General features: G+C 40.7%; 1 protein-coding gene and 1 long non-coding RNA gene across 4 annotated transcripts in view; both read left to right on the top strand.

The window, feature by feature from the left end:
* Positions 1-3,868, top strand: part of LOC138052049 (uncharacterized) — a 12,960-nt gene extending 9,092 nt beyond the window's left edge. For both annotated transcript variants that reach the window (XR_011132985.1, XR_011132984.1), the window contains one exon: positions 3,742-3,868. This is a non-coding gene — a long non-coding RNA (uncharacterized lncRNA). The remainder of the gene's footprint in view (positions 1-3,741) is intronic.
* The window catches only part of LOC138052048 (nmrA-like family domain-containing protein 1), a 76,330-nt gene extending 62,655 nt beyond the window's left edge, over positions 1-13,675 (top strand). Inside the window, exon 4 of one of the 2 annotated variants that reach the window (XM_068898403.1) lies at positions 13,074-13,675. In XM_068898403.1, the coding sequence (XP_068754504.1) occupies positions 13,074-13,121 (48 nt within the window). In that variant the 3' untranslated portion in view covers positions 13,122-13,675. Of the gene's footprint in view, positions 1-10,916; positions 11,709-13,073 lie in introns of those variants that run through there. The other variant, XM_068898401.1, reaches the window with a different exon arrangement.
* The last annotated feature ends 1,325 nt before the right edge of the window (positions 13,676-15,000 follow it).

The raw sequence follows: 15,000 nt of genomic DNA, 5'->3' as shown, positions 1-15,000 counted from the left end.
CCAGACCAAATTGAAGACAAAGTGTGGAACTGCGCTATTAGAATGACAAGAACATCTGTGTCAACAGTGCGAACCAAGACACTTCTTCCCTCCTTATCAAAAGCATCTCTAACGTGTACAAGAATCCTCGTGTCTGCTTCTTCGTGGTTGCAGCTACGCATTTCGTTCCTGGGGCAACTTGAGATGACGTTTTCACCTAAAATAAAAGACGATACAGTCAGTGTAAGTGTTCATCAAGACTTGATGGACATAAAAAAGAAGTTTGAACGGTGTCTATATAATCCTTCCCAAAACGTGTTTAGCATCTTACCTGAAGTTATGTAGACAACTCTGTCAGCTGGAAAGGAAGCTGTTTCAACTTGCTTGGTTAAGAAATCGAACAGTTCCGTCTTGTTAGAGGAATCTTCGAGAAATGCCTGCCAGTTCTGAGGTAACTTGACATGCCCAGCTACCTTTCGTCTCACGCCTTTTCCTCTCTTCTCACGGGCAGATTCTTTCAGACTTGCCACTCGGTATTCATCCCACACAACGTCAATTCGTTTGGTACTCTTCAAGTGGTTTTCCAGGAAAGGTAAGAATCTGGAATCTGCATATTCAGAAAACGTAGCGACAGATGAAACTGGAAGCGCATGCACAATAGCTGCTCCATCAAAAACTTTGACATCGTAAGATGCTGGTGGTGGAGGTGGCGGTGTTTCTTTGTTGACGCATGAAATCAAATCGGACTTTTTCCCGAATCGGAGTTTGCCAAACTCTGACAAAGAAGGTGGATACGGCTGATTTTCATGCTTGAAGAACTCTTCAAGATCTCCGTCGCGCTGTTGGCTGGCAATATACAAACGACTGAAGAGGTAACGGTCACTTGTTACCGCTGTCAACTTTAAGAACGCTTTGGAGATTTGCTTTGGCTGCTGGCGCTTGAACAATGGCAAGGTATTCTTTGAAATCGTATCGTGAATCGATACAGTCCTTTCATCGATGACGTCTTTTACGAATTTCTTGTACTGGCGTAATCCAAGTTCCTGGACTCTATGCACAGTATCCACGACTGAGGCATCTGCGCAATTGCGTGTGTCAAGGGCAAGTAATTCAGGGCAGTCATCCTTAAAAGGGTTTCCCATTTCTGAAATTGTACTTACAAGTTGCTTGACATGACTTTGAAAGGTTTTCTGTGTAGAAAGCCCTTGTTCGTGGTGTTTGTTCTTTTCATCAACATTTGTTTCACCTTTCAACTGACTTTCGAACTCTTGCAACACTCGAGCAATTTCTGGTCCGGCCACCATCCATCTTCTAAATGCGACAGGACTTTCCGTTAGTCCTACAGCTCCACCTGATCCCTTCACCCTTCCGTTATTTTGCTCGTGTGCCTGGTCGATTGGGATGCTTGAAAAAGTGTTCGATGACTTCGAAATGACCCAGCATTCTCTGAGGATTTGTTGAACGGGGCCTGGTAAGCACTTCATATCTCTTATGTGAATAGGTAACCACCTCGCGTAATTGGTGTGATCAAGAGCAAAGGACCAAGGAGCAAGAGATTCCAAGGATTCTACGTACAGAGAGAAGTTGTTTTCACGATGTGCTTTCACGAATGCCAGTACTTTGAGTTCCATTTGCATGATCATGTCCCAAAACTTGTACGTTGGGCTGGTCTTAATCATTCCATCGTGCCACTTCTGAAACTCCTCTTCGTCCTGTTGACCGTTTAGTTCCTGAAAGGCAACATGCTGCAGTTTATACAAAGCTGCTGCGGTTACCTGGTGGGCGCGTCTGGTTTTCGTCAAATGCGCTACCTTAAGGAAGGAATCTGATGTCCCACTGGATGCTATCCCTGCCTCAGTTAGTGCTGTAGTCCAGCCAGATAAAGCTAGAAGGTCACCACACATGGTCCACAGCACCATCTCAATGTGTAGGCCACCCAGCATGACAACGTGAACATTTTCTCCGTGTGTAGCAGGCCAGTTCCACTGAACAACTTTTCCGATGGCAAAAAGAGGCTGGTCACAGACAGTGACAGGAATTTGCCCCGGGTTAAGAAATTCTGTTGCCTTCTTAATCACAGACATCCCATGTTTCATCATGGCTACTGTGGCAGCCTTCTCGTAAAACAATGGCAACAAGCTACCCAAGCACGGCAATGGGTTGGGCAGTTCAGTTACAGATGCGTGATAAGCAGCCCATGAAAGATGAATACCTTTGGTAAGCTCCTCATTAAGATGTTGTTCACAGTGCTTCAACCAGTGAACTTGTTTTTCAATGGCAATAGACAGCTGATCCGTGCTTACGGTCTCCACACCTGCCTGCCTTGTGGCAGGGACGTTTACTTCTGATGTTTTTATAGAAACAGGAGGAACTGAGGAATACGTGTCAGGCAGTGTGATATCTCTTGAAGCGGACCTGGCTGAACAAAGATTAATCCTTTGCACTGCTGGTTGGCTAACGCCTGAATCTTGCTTTGGGAACTGGAACAAACTTATTCCAGTTCCGTGAAATGATCCCTGTGCCGTTGTTGAGGATGGGTCATGATCAAGATTGTCAATAGCTCCAACGGTGAACAAGCCACTTTGTAAGGAAAGAGGGCAAACAACACCAAGAGACTTGAAATGGTCGCAAACAGATGTCGCTAAATTGTTCATGATATCATCGACCCTTTGGTAACTTACACTTAAGCCGAGTTCGTAAAGCTGATTGACAAATTTCTTACTTCTTGTTTGCGCGTGCACACTCATTCCAAGGTAAAGAGGCAATGGTGGTTCCCGATCTTGATTATGACGATCACTCTTAGTGGCCAGTTTCTTGATCTTTTTCATGTTGAAGATAATAAGCTGAGCAATGGTTATACAAGGTTGGGATTCTTCGAAATCCTGGCTTTCAATATTTGGGCCATTGAGTAGCATAGAAACCAAGCACATTAAGCTTGGTGGTACTGATTTGAGCTGGCAATCTGATGTAAATTCCCCAGTGAAAGAAAACCCAGGCATTTGGAAGACATCGTTACGGATATATTTAGCAACATTTACAAAATTGAACGCTTCTTCTTCACAGTTACGCTTTTTCAGGGCATCTTTCAAAAGCGTCTCTATGCCTTGGTTAAATACCAGAACCGTGTTTTTGCCATCAGTTTGTTCCTGGATCGCACCATGGTAATGCTCTATGATTCGATTCTTAAAGCGGGTCTGTTGACAGACTTATCAAAGTTAAGGTTACGAAGACGTGAAAAATAAAGGTCGTGAAGACTCGACAGCTTAAACAAAAGAGTTCCACCTTCAGCTGAACTTTCCATAAACGAAATTAATTCGGCAAATGTACGTGCTTCTGCCGCACTATCATCATTGGTGGTGGTTTCAGTTTCACTGCAGCTTTTAACATATGCCGTGTACTTACGTTTATATGCAAGCATACAACGCGAATGATATTTGGCTTTAATTGCAACCATATCCCCTGTTGCTAATTTGGCTATCAATTGAGAATCTTGCATTTGAACGACCATTTCGTTAACATCTCTGTCTACTTCAAGGGTCAGAACCTGGTGAAGGTCGTTTCCCTCTTCACCACAGAAAATACATACATTCTGGTCTGAGACCTGCCTTTTCGCTTTTTTGGCCCTACTCTTTCTTTTGATTTTCTGTTGAGCCTTCTCAAGCTTCGAATTAGCAAACTTCAGGTGACATGATTTATGCCAGACTGCCCTGTAAGAGCAAAGTTCCCCAACTGATATGTCTTCTTTTAATTTTAATTCCACAGGTAGAGAACCAATTTTTCTAAATTCGACAACATTATTTAGAAAAGAGTGATATGCCTCTATGCCAGCACCATCTTGAAGACTATCCAGTGGACACTTTAGAGGTTCGGGTTTTTCTTTGGCTTGGCAGATTAAACACAATTCCCAATTCATTGCCTTAAAGTTAAAAAACAGTTTTTATTAAAGTTAACATGACAGGAAATAGAAAAGAAATAATCATTTTAAATATTCTTAATTTAAGAATGGTTTTGTTTTAGAGCTTTGTTAACTCAGGAAATTTCAGTCTGAACTAAAATAAATTGAATGGCATTTTTGTTTTATCCGTCATCGTATCTTTGAGTCCGACAACCATTGAATAGTTAAACACGCTCCGCTTGCCAGATTTGTGCAACGCGAAAGTATAAACTCTGAATGAAATTTTGTCACTCCATAATTTTTCGTTTAAATCAAATAATAAACCTACTTAAACATTTCCTTTTTGATCCATTTTTTTTATAACATCTGGTGATTTCTCACAGTTTTCCATTCATCTCAAGTTATAACGCTTATTCAGAGTAACTTTTATTGAACACCGGCTGACATATACGGATAAAAATAAAAATCACTGAACTCTTCGTTTTTAAAAAAACAACTTGACTTTGTTTCACATCATAACAAAATGAATTTTACCTCATAGAAGGATGGAGTATAAAACATGAGTTGATACTTACAGTTCAGATGGTAAAATTCCGTGTAAAACAAGAAAATGTACCTCTCAACAATTCCACTGTCACTCCGGTCACTGGGAGGTAACGCGCATGTTGTATGGAAACACCGCTGGTTTTTTATTACCATTTATTGTTAAAGAAGTGCCGTACATATTTTTCATTAAGTTACAACAAATTTAAATAAAAAGAACTTAGTAAATATCTTCTCGCTAAAACATTAATATCATAAAGGAAGTGAAATTCATGTGGAATTGAGCTTTATAATGACTACGAATATATGTCCTCTATTTTCGCCTTTTTCTACTACAAAAAGGCATTATATTTTTACATTTGAGCACAGCTTATTAAATTTTCATACTTGGTCTTTATTTTACCTATACCAACACTTACTTCACACTGTAATCAACAAATTAAATTATTTCATAGCTCATAATGGCACGCTGCTTTTGACACACCACAACTGAGACTTACTTACAAAAACCCCCCTCCCTTCCCCCCCTGGGGTATTTTTTTGCGGCACCCCTTCTGAAATGATTAGTTATACTCTAAACTACATTTGTGCCAAGTTTGGTGCTTTTACGCGTCTTGTCACGATTTTCGTAATTTTTCGACCTAACAGACCGGACTATTTCTCATGTATTGCTACTTCTCTTAATAAACGGATCAGACAATAAAAAATGCATTTCGGTAGTTTGGTCCACTTTGGCCTCGTTAGCACCGCCCACGTATTAAAATCCTTCTTACGGGCCTGTACTCATGTTTCTTTTTCTCCAGAACTGGCTCTGCTCCAAACCGCTTTGACACGTTACTCCAGAAAATCTTAAATCTGGGATCTCCCTGTAATTCTCCAGTTTGAATTAAAGCCTGGTAGAAATTAATAAGTACATGTTTGTTACACGTATGAAGTGAATAACAAAAATGTTAATGTTAATGTGAAAGCAACATTGCTGAGTGGTAAACTTGGCTTATGTTATGTTTGAATAACGAGCAGTAGTCTGCCATTTGTAGTTGCAGTTATTTATACAGTTCAGTTTCAATGTGAGTTGTGTGCCGTCATTCTGCACTTCTTCAATGCTTTCTGGAACAATTAATGCGCCACATCTTGGACAAAACCGCAACAGCTCCTTTAGCTTTTGCTCATAAATAAGGAACACACGCTGTTTTCCAAAGCTGCTTTCCACCATCTCCTCTTCAGATGAAGGGACGTCATCTTGGGAGGCTGACTGGTCTCCGATGGGCTCATTCTCTGATTGGCTGGACACCATTTCCTGTGATATGATAACCTCCACTGGTTCATCAACAGCATTCTCGTCTTCATTTGGTTCATCCTCATTTAAGTCAGGAAACAAATCAAGTTGAGAACCCTGGGAGGCATTATAAGTATCCAATTCTTCCACTTCTTCGAGTAGGTCTATATCTGGTACAGTTTGTACCACTTCTACTAGAGGTGCTTTCATGTCACAATATGTGTGATCCGCAAGACCAACCTCTCAAGCATCAAGCGGAAATTGACACTTTGCGTTGCCGGTTGTGCATTTCACACTGTGAATCGTCTACCATTGATACCAGAGTTGTTACAGATGGGCACTCTGTTTGTGTCCCCATATCGCACATGGTCTGGGAAATACTCTCTGACAACATCTCCGGCAAATCATCGTCTTGCCCCTCCGCTAAAGCCAGTTGATTTTTATCCCGATAAGTTGAAGTACCTGGGTTGTCTTCCAGTAAGACAGCAAGAGTCTAAAGAGCAAATAAACAACAAAAGACTATTGTAAATAAACATCACAGCTCACGAGGTCCGTGAATAGGGGTGACAACGAATTTTAACAGGGCCTGAAAACAAATTAAGCTTAAATTCTTCCGGGAATCTGGAGAATTTACCAGGAATCGGGAGACTCTTACATACGATACAGCTGCAGAAAAAATGCGGGACGTTGAACAAAATTTGTGTTTCGATCGGTTAAAAAATCGGGAGTACTTAAGCTGCACACAGTGTTGCTCAAACATCGTTTGTTAGCGTTCTCACAGAGCGTTAAAGTAAGCGTAACAAAATAATACAAACCTCCAGCCTTTGTCGATTCTCTGCGCGTTTTACACTGGAAAGAAGTACAGGGGCTGCGGGCCTGTGAGAAAATAACGTCAGAACAGCATCTGGCTTGAGAGGATTCAACATACGACTTGATCCAACTAGTCGCAATTCCATCAGACAAGACTCTTGGAAGCAATGTTTTTCGACATATTTGGAGCACAAACGAGGATTCTTCGGTAGAGATGTCCTCACGATGGCATGAATCCACGTCTGGCGTAATTCCTTATCTCTTGGGAAAACGTGGAACCGAATCTTGGGATCGTTTGATTTGTTTTTGGCCTGAACATTGCATCCAAAGGGAATGCAGTGAGGCATTTTGCTGTGATATTTTGATATCCGGAGAGCCGAGCAACCAAGTTTTTTGGACGCCTGAAAAAATATATTTGGGTGAGAGGAATACTTTTTTAGGCGAATTATCTTCTTTTTAGTATATTTAGAGCATTTTAAGCGAGCGATATTTACTCTAAGAGTGGAGGATCCCTTTAAGAACAGTTTTAATCCCAACTATTGGTTCTAAATAAAGGAGATTAAAGCAGATTAAATGAGGGAAAAGCCTTGTTTTTTTTTCTTGTAAAGTACATTAGCCTCAATGTTCTCTTGTGCATGCATGTATAATAATAATAATAATAATAATAATAATAATAATAATAATAATAATAATAATAATAATAATAATAATATAGATGTTTGTAAAATAAAGATGTATGATGAAGGTGTACATGGAATCTGAAATTCTCGTGTCTAGTAGGGCAGATTCAAGGATAAAAGTATGCCCTCCCCACCCCCCTCCCCACCCCCCATGGACTAACTCTGAATGATGACCCACCTTGCTTTGAGGTGGCTGAACACAGTTTTTTGCGCATGCTTTTCAGACTTCATTGCTGACATGACACAGGACATGCGCAAAGATTGCCAAAAAAACATGGCGCTGATATTTGTTCCATACCTGTTAATTCCCTTCTAAAATGAAACGCTGCCGCTCAGCCACCTTAAGTCATGGATCTTACCCTATGCAGTCCATATTGTTTACATGTAAGTAATATCAAGTTTTAACATTTTTCTAACCAAAAATATATATATCAAATTTCAAAGTTGGATTGCAACCCACATCCATAAAACTCAACATGGGTAGACTGCTTGTTAAGACAAAACCTTCTGGGCATAATTATTCAACCGACAATTGAGTTCAACATATCAAACGATTCTATCCCAGGTTTTATATTTAGCTTGCAAATGTATCCATATAATGCTTAGAAAGGACTTGTCTCGATTTGACCATGCCTGGAGATTCCTTTTTTTCTCTCCATGTAATCAAAGAACCTGTTGAAAAATCCCTTTTTCTCTTCATTGATCTCTCCAGCTAGCTTGAGTTTTTCATCTTCAACTTTCTCTCTGTTCTCTGAATATTCCTTTAGAAATGTTAGCATATCTGCCGCCGATGAGCGGCTTCGTGGCCGTTTTCGGCATCTTACTTTCTTCTTTTGATCATTTGAAACTTATTCTGGTTCATCTTCATCATCGTCATCTAATGGATCATCAGAGTCTGCCTGAGGAACGTAACACCAATTTCTGGGCAGAGCTCTCTACCGTGCAGGTTGGATTGACAGTAACATCTTTGTCTAAGCACTCTGACATATCCTCATAGAATTTCCAATCTTTACGCTCATTTTCAGACTTGTTGTTGTGGTCTTGTACCCCTTTATGCTGTGAGACAAACTTTCCCCATTTTCTTAGGCACTGGTCTCCTGTGACTTGTTCTTTGGACTTTTTATTAAACTCAAATGCAATGATTGTAAAAACGTCCTTTTTTGCCTTTTTTCCTTCAGTTATTAATCACTTCAACTGTTTCCACAGTGCAATGAGCAGTTTCGCATGTGCCTCCTCCCATCCTCACTAATCTGTAGTATGAACTAGTTTTATCATGTTGCACATCACTAGAACTTGATTCACTACTGTCACTGATGATGGAGCTTGGCCTGTCTGGCCTGCTAAAACACTCAGTTGAACGAGCTTCCATCGGTGTAGACGGGCTCAATAAGTCGTGCAGAATATCGATCCCATCTCCATCTGCATATCAAAACCATAAGCAAAAATAAACATATGTTATAAATTCAGCACTCAGCATTCACACCATTTCTTGGAGTTAAATTATTCTAGGCTACAAAATGTTTAATGTCAGGGTACAAGCTATGCCGAGATGAACAACGGGGATATTCATTAACTGCGGCCTGCTTTTGGTACCTGTTTGTATTCTACACGAAAACATTCCTTGTAAACAACACCACGTGCTCGCGAAAGGGAAAGCTTCCTAGTGTGTGCGTGTGGTTTTCCGGTCTTTTCCACATGAAGAACCACTCACAGAAAGCGTATATCACTGAGACTAGTAGTAATAAAAGATTAGGAGTGCATTCTCCGCCTGTGATAATAGTTGTCTGTTGCTGAAATCATTACTGTGAACGGCTGAAGTTTTACAGACATATAAACATACTGACAAACCACTATTGTTGTGTGGACTTTAATGCGATTTGATATGACCTTTGTTGACACGTTGCGTGACGGCTCCAGTTTCGGTAAACTCGCAAATTCATGTTATTAAAACGTCTCATTTTCAAGAAATCTACCTTTCAAGAAGTCCCGTTTTCCCATTTACATTCCATCCAAAATTTCCGGATTTTTTGGGTAAATGGTAAACAACCTTAGTCTCTTCCCATGTTCACCGAGGAACTGCTTCTTCAAGTAAGGATTTTTTGTTTTTTTGCGCCAAAACATCCTTTCGTTACGAAGGAACGAGCGAAGAGAGCGCCATTACAACCTTGCCAAACAAAAGGATCGAGCTTTCTTCTCGCAGACCCGTCCACCGTAATCCGTAATTTAGCAAAGACAGCCGATCCTTTTCGCGGCTCGTAACACCCAAACGCTGATTCTTGCCGGTTCAAACAAAAAAAAAAACCTTCAGTTAGACGGCGATTGTTGTTCGCAATCTATCGCGGATTTTTTCAAACTAACACAAATCGTTTGACTGAGCATAAAAACCGATGACAGACAATGTGATTTCCCGCCAGAAAAACGCGGCTTGCCAAATGCAACGCTGGCCATGTGATTTCCCGCCGAGGAAACTTGCCCGAATCCAGACTGTGGAATCCGGAATCCATTGTATGGAATTCAGACTCCATTAATTTGATGGAATCCAGGCTTCCTTTAGAGGGACCGTGGGTTTGGAATCCGGAATGCACGACTCGGGATCCGGAATCCGGAATCCGAGGGCCACTTAACATACATGTAGAGCGAGATAGAACCTTTTTCTCCTTTGTTCGTGTTTTCCCAAGTTGACCTGTGAAACACATAAGAAGGTGAACAACTGGAATATTTCAGGTACTAAACACGGACCAATCACCATTAAGTTCAGGAAGAACCAGTAAGACCCAAAGCCACGAAATAATAATTACTGTAAAGTTGCTTTGTGACTTGGGTTTTTCTTGCAAAGCAATTAGATATAAATACTCCTAGGGGTTCACAAATACTAGCCGGTTTTGTTACTCCCCGGTGCTTTTTATGAACGAAAAGCATCAGATACCTCAGTTCTCAGTTCCCTTAGTAGAAAATGTAAGCATTAAGATAACGAATAAGGAGAAATAAAGCCGTTTAACCATTTAATAGCGACCTCCAGATTGGAGTTGGATTAATTTTTCGAGTCGATCGTTTCAGTCGTCCTTCCTTTACTAAAAAGCTTCAGTAAGTATATTTTTATGCATCTTGCCGGTTTGTGGCTTACAGTTGTGGGGTAAACCAAATTAGATGGCGAGCTCTATTTTCGATTACAGTTTGTCGCCCAGAAAACGCTTGTGCTTCTGATAACGTGGAAGCATTTTTGGCAATGATCCAAGCCACGGAATACATTTTGTGCCCTGCACTGGTGTAAGGTATCCAGCTTGTGTGACATTATATGTACTTATTGACTGAGTGGGAGGGCCGGACGGGAAAACATTTGGCCCGAAGTCAAGGCGTACAGACCGAGCGCAGCAAGCCGTACGCCATGACCGAGGGCCACATTTTTTTCTGTCCGGCTCGACCTTAACTCAGTCAATAAGCATTTTATCATATGGACAACATAAGAAACAAAAATTTGCAAAGAAATTTTGTCTGATATGTTGTTTGCATTTGCTTTTCTGGCTGAAAATAACTTGGCTGTTTAAAAGCGACGAAATCCCCTAAAATTGCATCGCACGGAGCAGTACGTGTTCCTAGCAGGGCCGTACAGCTTTTCCCAGCCCCGCTTGTGCTAATGCGTACCGCCTTCATACGGGGATTTTCCCAACAGTTTTACAATAAAAGCGCGCGCAGGGCCTTTTGATAAACATGTCGTTTTCTTTTGTTTTCGTAGGATTCCAAAATTAGCGTAGAACAGTACAAAGCTCTGGGTTTTGATGGTGCCGAGGAGATAGCAAACATGTTCGCGTTTTACATCAGAGGAAGGCCTGACCGTGATATGAAATTGACCAAGAAGCTGAATCCGGGAGTTCAGCGATTTGAGATGTGGGTGGAAGAGAACAAAGAAATGCTTTCGAAATCGTTTAAGGACCTTGAAATCCAGTTTCCTTAATGAGCATACAAGAATTAACAATGGTTAGCACAAAGAAGAGTCTTGGAAATTGTTGTTGTTTACTCCTAAATAATAAGTGCAACCAAACCTGTAACAGAGGCGTCTTATCATGTAGCAGTCACCTTGTGTAAACTTGTCAGTTGTCAAAGAAGCCAATAACTTTTAGTCTAAATTTAAATTGTTCTCCTTTAAGTAATTACCTGTTATAGTTATTATCCTATACATAATCGTGACGGTCTGCTTGTTTTCAAGATAGGTGGGAGGCGCGGTGGCTTCATAGTTAGTGCGCTCGACTCCGGATCGTTTGGTCCAGGTTCGGGTCCTGGCCAGGGACATTGTGTTGTGTTCTTGGGCAAGACACTTTACTCTCACGGTGTCTCTCTCCACCCAGGTGTATAAATTTAATGCTGGGGGTAGCCCTGCAATGCAGTAGCATCCCATCCAGGGGGGAGTAGAAATACTCCTAGTGGCTTCATGCTCCGAAAACAAGGGATAGGTTCCCACGTTTTGGGCTACTGGCTCGTAATCAGACTTGTTCATTTGATTATATTGACTATCTGGTTACAACAACAACATTGTCTCCAACAATTATTTCAACAATTATTTACCCCCCCCCCCCCCCCTCCACCCCCGATGCTGATAATTCATCCATGCGAGAGTATATCAGGTCCTCACTTGAAAAAGTAGAACAGCAATTCCCGAATAGTGCATTGATCCTTGCAGGTGACCTTAATAAGTTGGACTTTATACATACTGCGAGAACATTCCAACTCAAGCCAAGTATTAACTTCCCTACCCGTGGGAACAATACGCTAGACCAAATATTTACTAATCTGCTGGAATACTACTTCACCTGCCAGTGGCTCTTGACGATAGATGCCTTCTTCTGAATCAGAAGGAGCATCGCCGTCAAACTCTATCTCTACGTTCGAACCCGCTAAAAGACCGCTGCCATCATCTTCAGAAGAAAAGTCGCTTTAATGTTCCATCACTCACTAAACGATGTCCTTAAGTGTCGCTTAATGAATTCCACTACACGATGATCGGTCTATGAAGGTAGTCAAGCTATCCCTTTCAATGAAGTGATGTCACTAGTTACCAATCTTACATTACGCGGTCAACTTGATTGGGCGTGGCCAAAGCGCGAACTTTGAAGCTTGATTTCGGGATCAAAAAACTAACGGAATCGAATAATTATTTTGGGGCATTTATCTACGCCTTATGGAGATGGCAAAACCATCAAAACCCTAAAGGCCGGATAGACACTTCTTAAGTACTTATTGAACGAAAGGAAAGCTTGAAAAATTCATGCTTGAATGGGGGATTTGAAATTAGAAGTAGTAGTATATTATTATGATGATGATTATATTATTATTATTATCATTATTATTATTACTGTCTCGCTAATCTCCGTCGCAAGTACAGCAACGACGCAGCTCAATAAGGTCGAACCGAAAGCATACTATGGCGCCTCTAGAATCAGTTGTATGTTAGTTTTTGCTGAGGGATAAAAAAACCCTCGTTGTAGAGTATTGAACGAAAAAAAAATCAACCCACTTGTGGAGGCCGGCCCGGGAATCCAATCTGGGCCATATTGGACATTGGTGGGAGGCGAGTAATCTCGCCACTGCTCCAATCCTGCATCATGACCTCTCCCACACTGGTGCAGTAATCAGTCTTTTCTTATGCGTAGGTCAGTAAAACAAAAATATTGAAGGAAAGTTCCAATATTTTAAAACAGCTCAGTACAAAAATAGATTATAATTATAAAAGACTTATTTAAACTTAAGTATTATACAGCTATGAAATTTGCAAGAGCCTCTGGCCTCGCCTAGATTGGCGTACAGTTCCTCATATCGTATCCAAAATCATTCAATTACTGCTAAATCCCCAAACTCATATGTCCCTTCAAAATCACGTTCTTTACCTTTTTTTCAGATTACGGAAGTTGAAATCCACCATAGAAAACCCGGGATTAAAAGATAGATCAAAGCCTGACCATCACTACACAAGCAGACGCATTAACTTGTTAAGCGTAACTATTAAAATATTCACGAATCGGATTGGTTATCAACAGCACTGCTTTCAGCAAAATAATTGGACATTTGTACGAGTCATTAAGCGTTCGCTAGTTGTGCTTGAATCAGTTATCTCTTTCCAGAGCTGTTAAAACAATAACTAAGGAAAGTTGAACAGAATGACCGTCATCTCCTCCTATTTTGTGATAGTTACGATTAATTGATAATGGATTTCGCGTCGTACGATTTAGGGAGTAATCGTCCTCCAAATACAATACAATAATTTATTACAATACAATAATTTATTAAACTCTCCCCAAAGGGGCTTTTCAGAGCTTAAGTATCTATCTAAAAAAAATAATTATAATAAAAAATAAAAAATCTATCTTAATAATTACAATGCAATTTAAAATATAGAATAAAAATTTACAATAAGTTAAGAATATCTATATATCAAAGTTACTGGGCAAAGTTTACAACTTAAGTTAAAACAAGTAATAATTAAAATCGACTCATTAGAACATGATTTTTCAACTTGCGTTTAAATATGTTCGTCGAGGGTCTCAATTTTATATCACTGGGCAAGTTGTTCCAAATGGTTACTGCGCGGTATAAAAAGCTTCGCTGGCCTGCAGCGGTTTTATAGCGCGGTATGTCCAGTTTGTTTACGTTGCGAGTCGAGCGGCCGCTAATCGTGCCCCTCTTGATGAATCTGGAACTAAGTTTGGTCGGTGCCAAACCGTTCATACACTTAAATGTCAATAAGGTATCACGATAAAATAAATGGTCTTTAACTGGCATCCAACGAAGCTGTTTATGGATCGGTGTGATATGGTCGAATTTTCTTGATCCGGTCACTATGCGGACAGCAAAGTTCTGAATAATCTGTAACTTGTTGATGTTAGTAGCGGAAGTGTTTGACCATACGCTTGAACAATAGAACATTTTACTGAAAAGTAAACCCTTAATTATGGCTATAAGCAAGTCTTTGTCAAATGCGTGCTTGGCGCGATTTATTTGGGTCAGGCTTGACATACAGGACGCCACTGTCTTAACAGTATGATCACTGAAACTAAGCTGATTGTCAAAAATCACCCCTCGGTCCCTAGCACAACGGGAAGGGACCAGATCTTTACCAAGCAAGGACAGGTTGAAATTTGGGATTTTGGCGATCATTTGACGACTACCGAACAGCATTAGTTTGGTTTTAGATGCGTTAAGGAGGAGCCGATTATCAAAGCACCAGTTCCTGATCTTAGTAAGGTCTCTGTTCATGTCTGGCACAGTAGATGGGCGCTGTTGAACGGGAAAGGTAATGTAAAGTTTGTTGTCATCAACATATGTCTTGGATTTGCAGCACTGAGGGACAGAGGGCAAGTCGTTGACATAAATATTGAACAGGATGGGCCCAAGGATACTCCCTTGTGGCACTCCACTTTGAATGGGAAGTTTGTCTGAAAGTTCAGAATTTATACGGACGGCTTGAAATCTATTGGACAAATAGCTAGAAAACCAGTTAAGAGCCGCGGAGGACAGGCCGATATCTTGCAGCTTTAACAAAAGGATTTCGTGATTAAGACTGTCGAAAGCCTTGCTCATATCCAATGGGACTACCGCAGTGTGCTTATCAATTGCCTCCAGAATGACGTCGGTCGTTTCTATGAAAGGCGTTTCTGTTGAATGAAATCGTTTGTTTCCACTTTGCTCAGTAGAAAGCCGTTGTTTTGATTCTAAAAATGCCATAAATTGGTTCAAAGCCACTTTTTCGCACACTTTTGAGAGAGTAGGCAAAAGTGAAACAGATCTGTTGTTGTCTGGTTTTTCATGATCGCCTTCCTTTGGAATAG

The sequence above is a fragment of the Montipora capricornis genome, chromosome 6 (assembly GCF_036669925.1).
Source record: "Montipora capricornis isolate CH-2021 chromosome 6, ASM3666992v2, whole genome shotgun sequence".
NCBI lineage: Eukaryota > Metazoa > Cnidaria > Anthozoa > Scleractinia > Acroporidae > Montipora > Montipora capricornis.
Note: the sequence above shows the minus strand (reverse complement) of the source record. Positions and strands in the feature narration are given on the sequence as shown.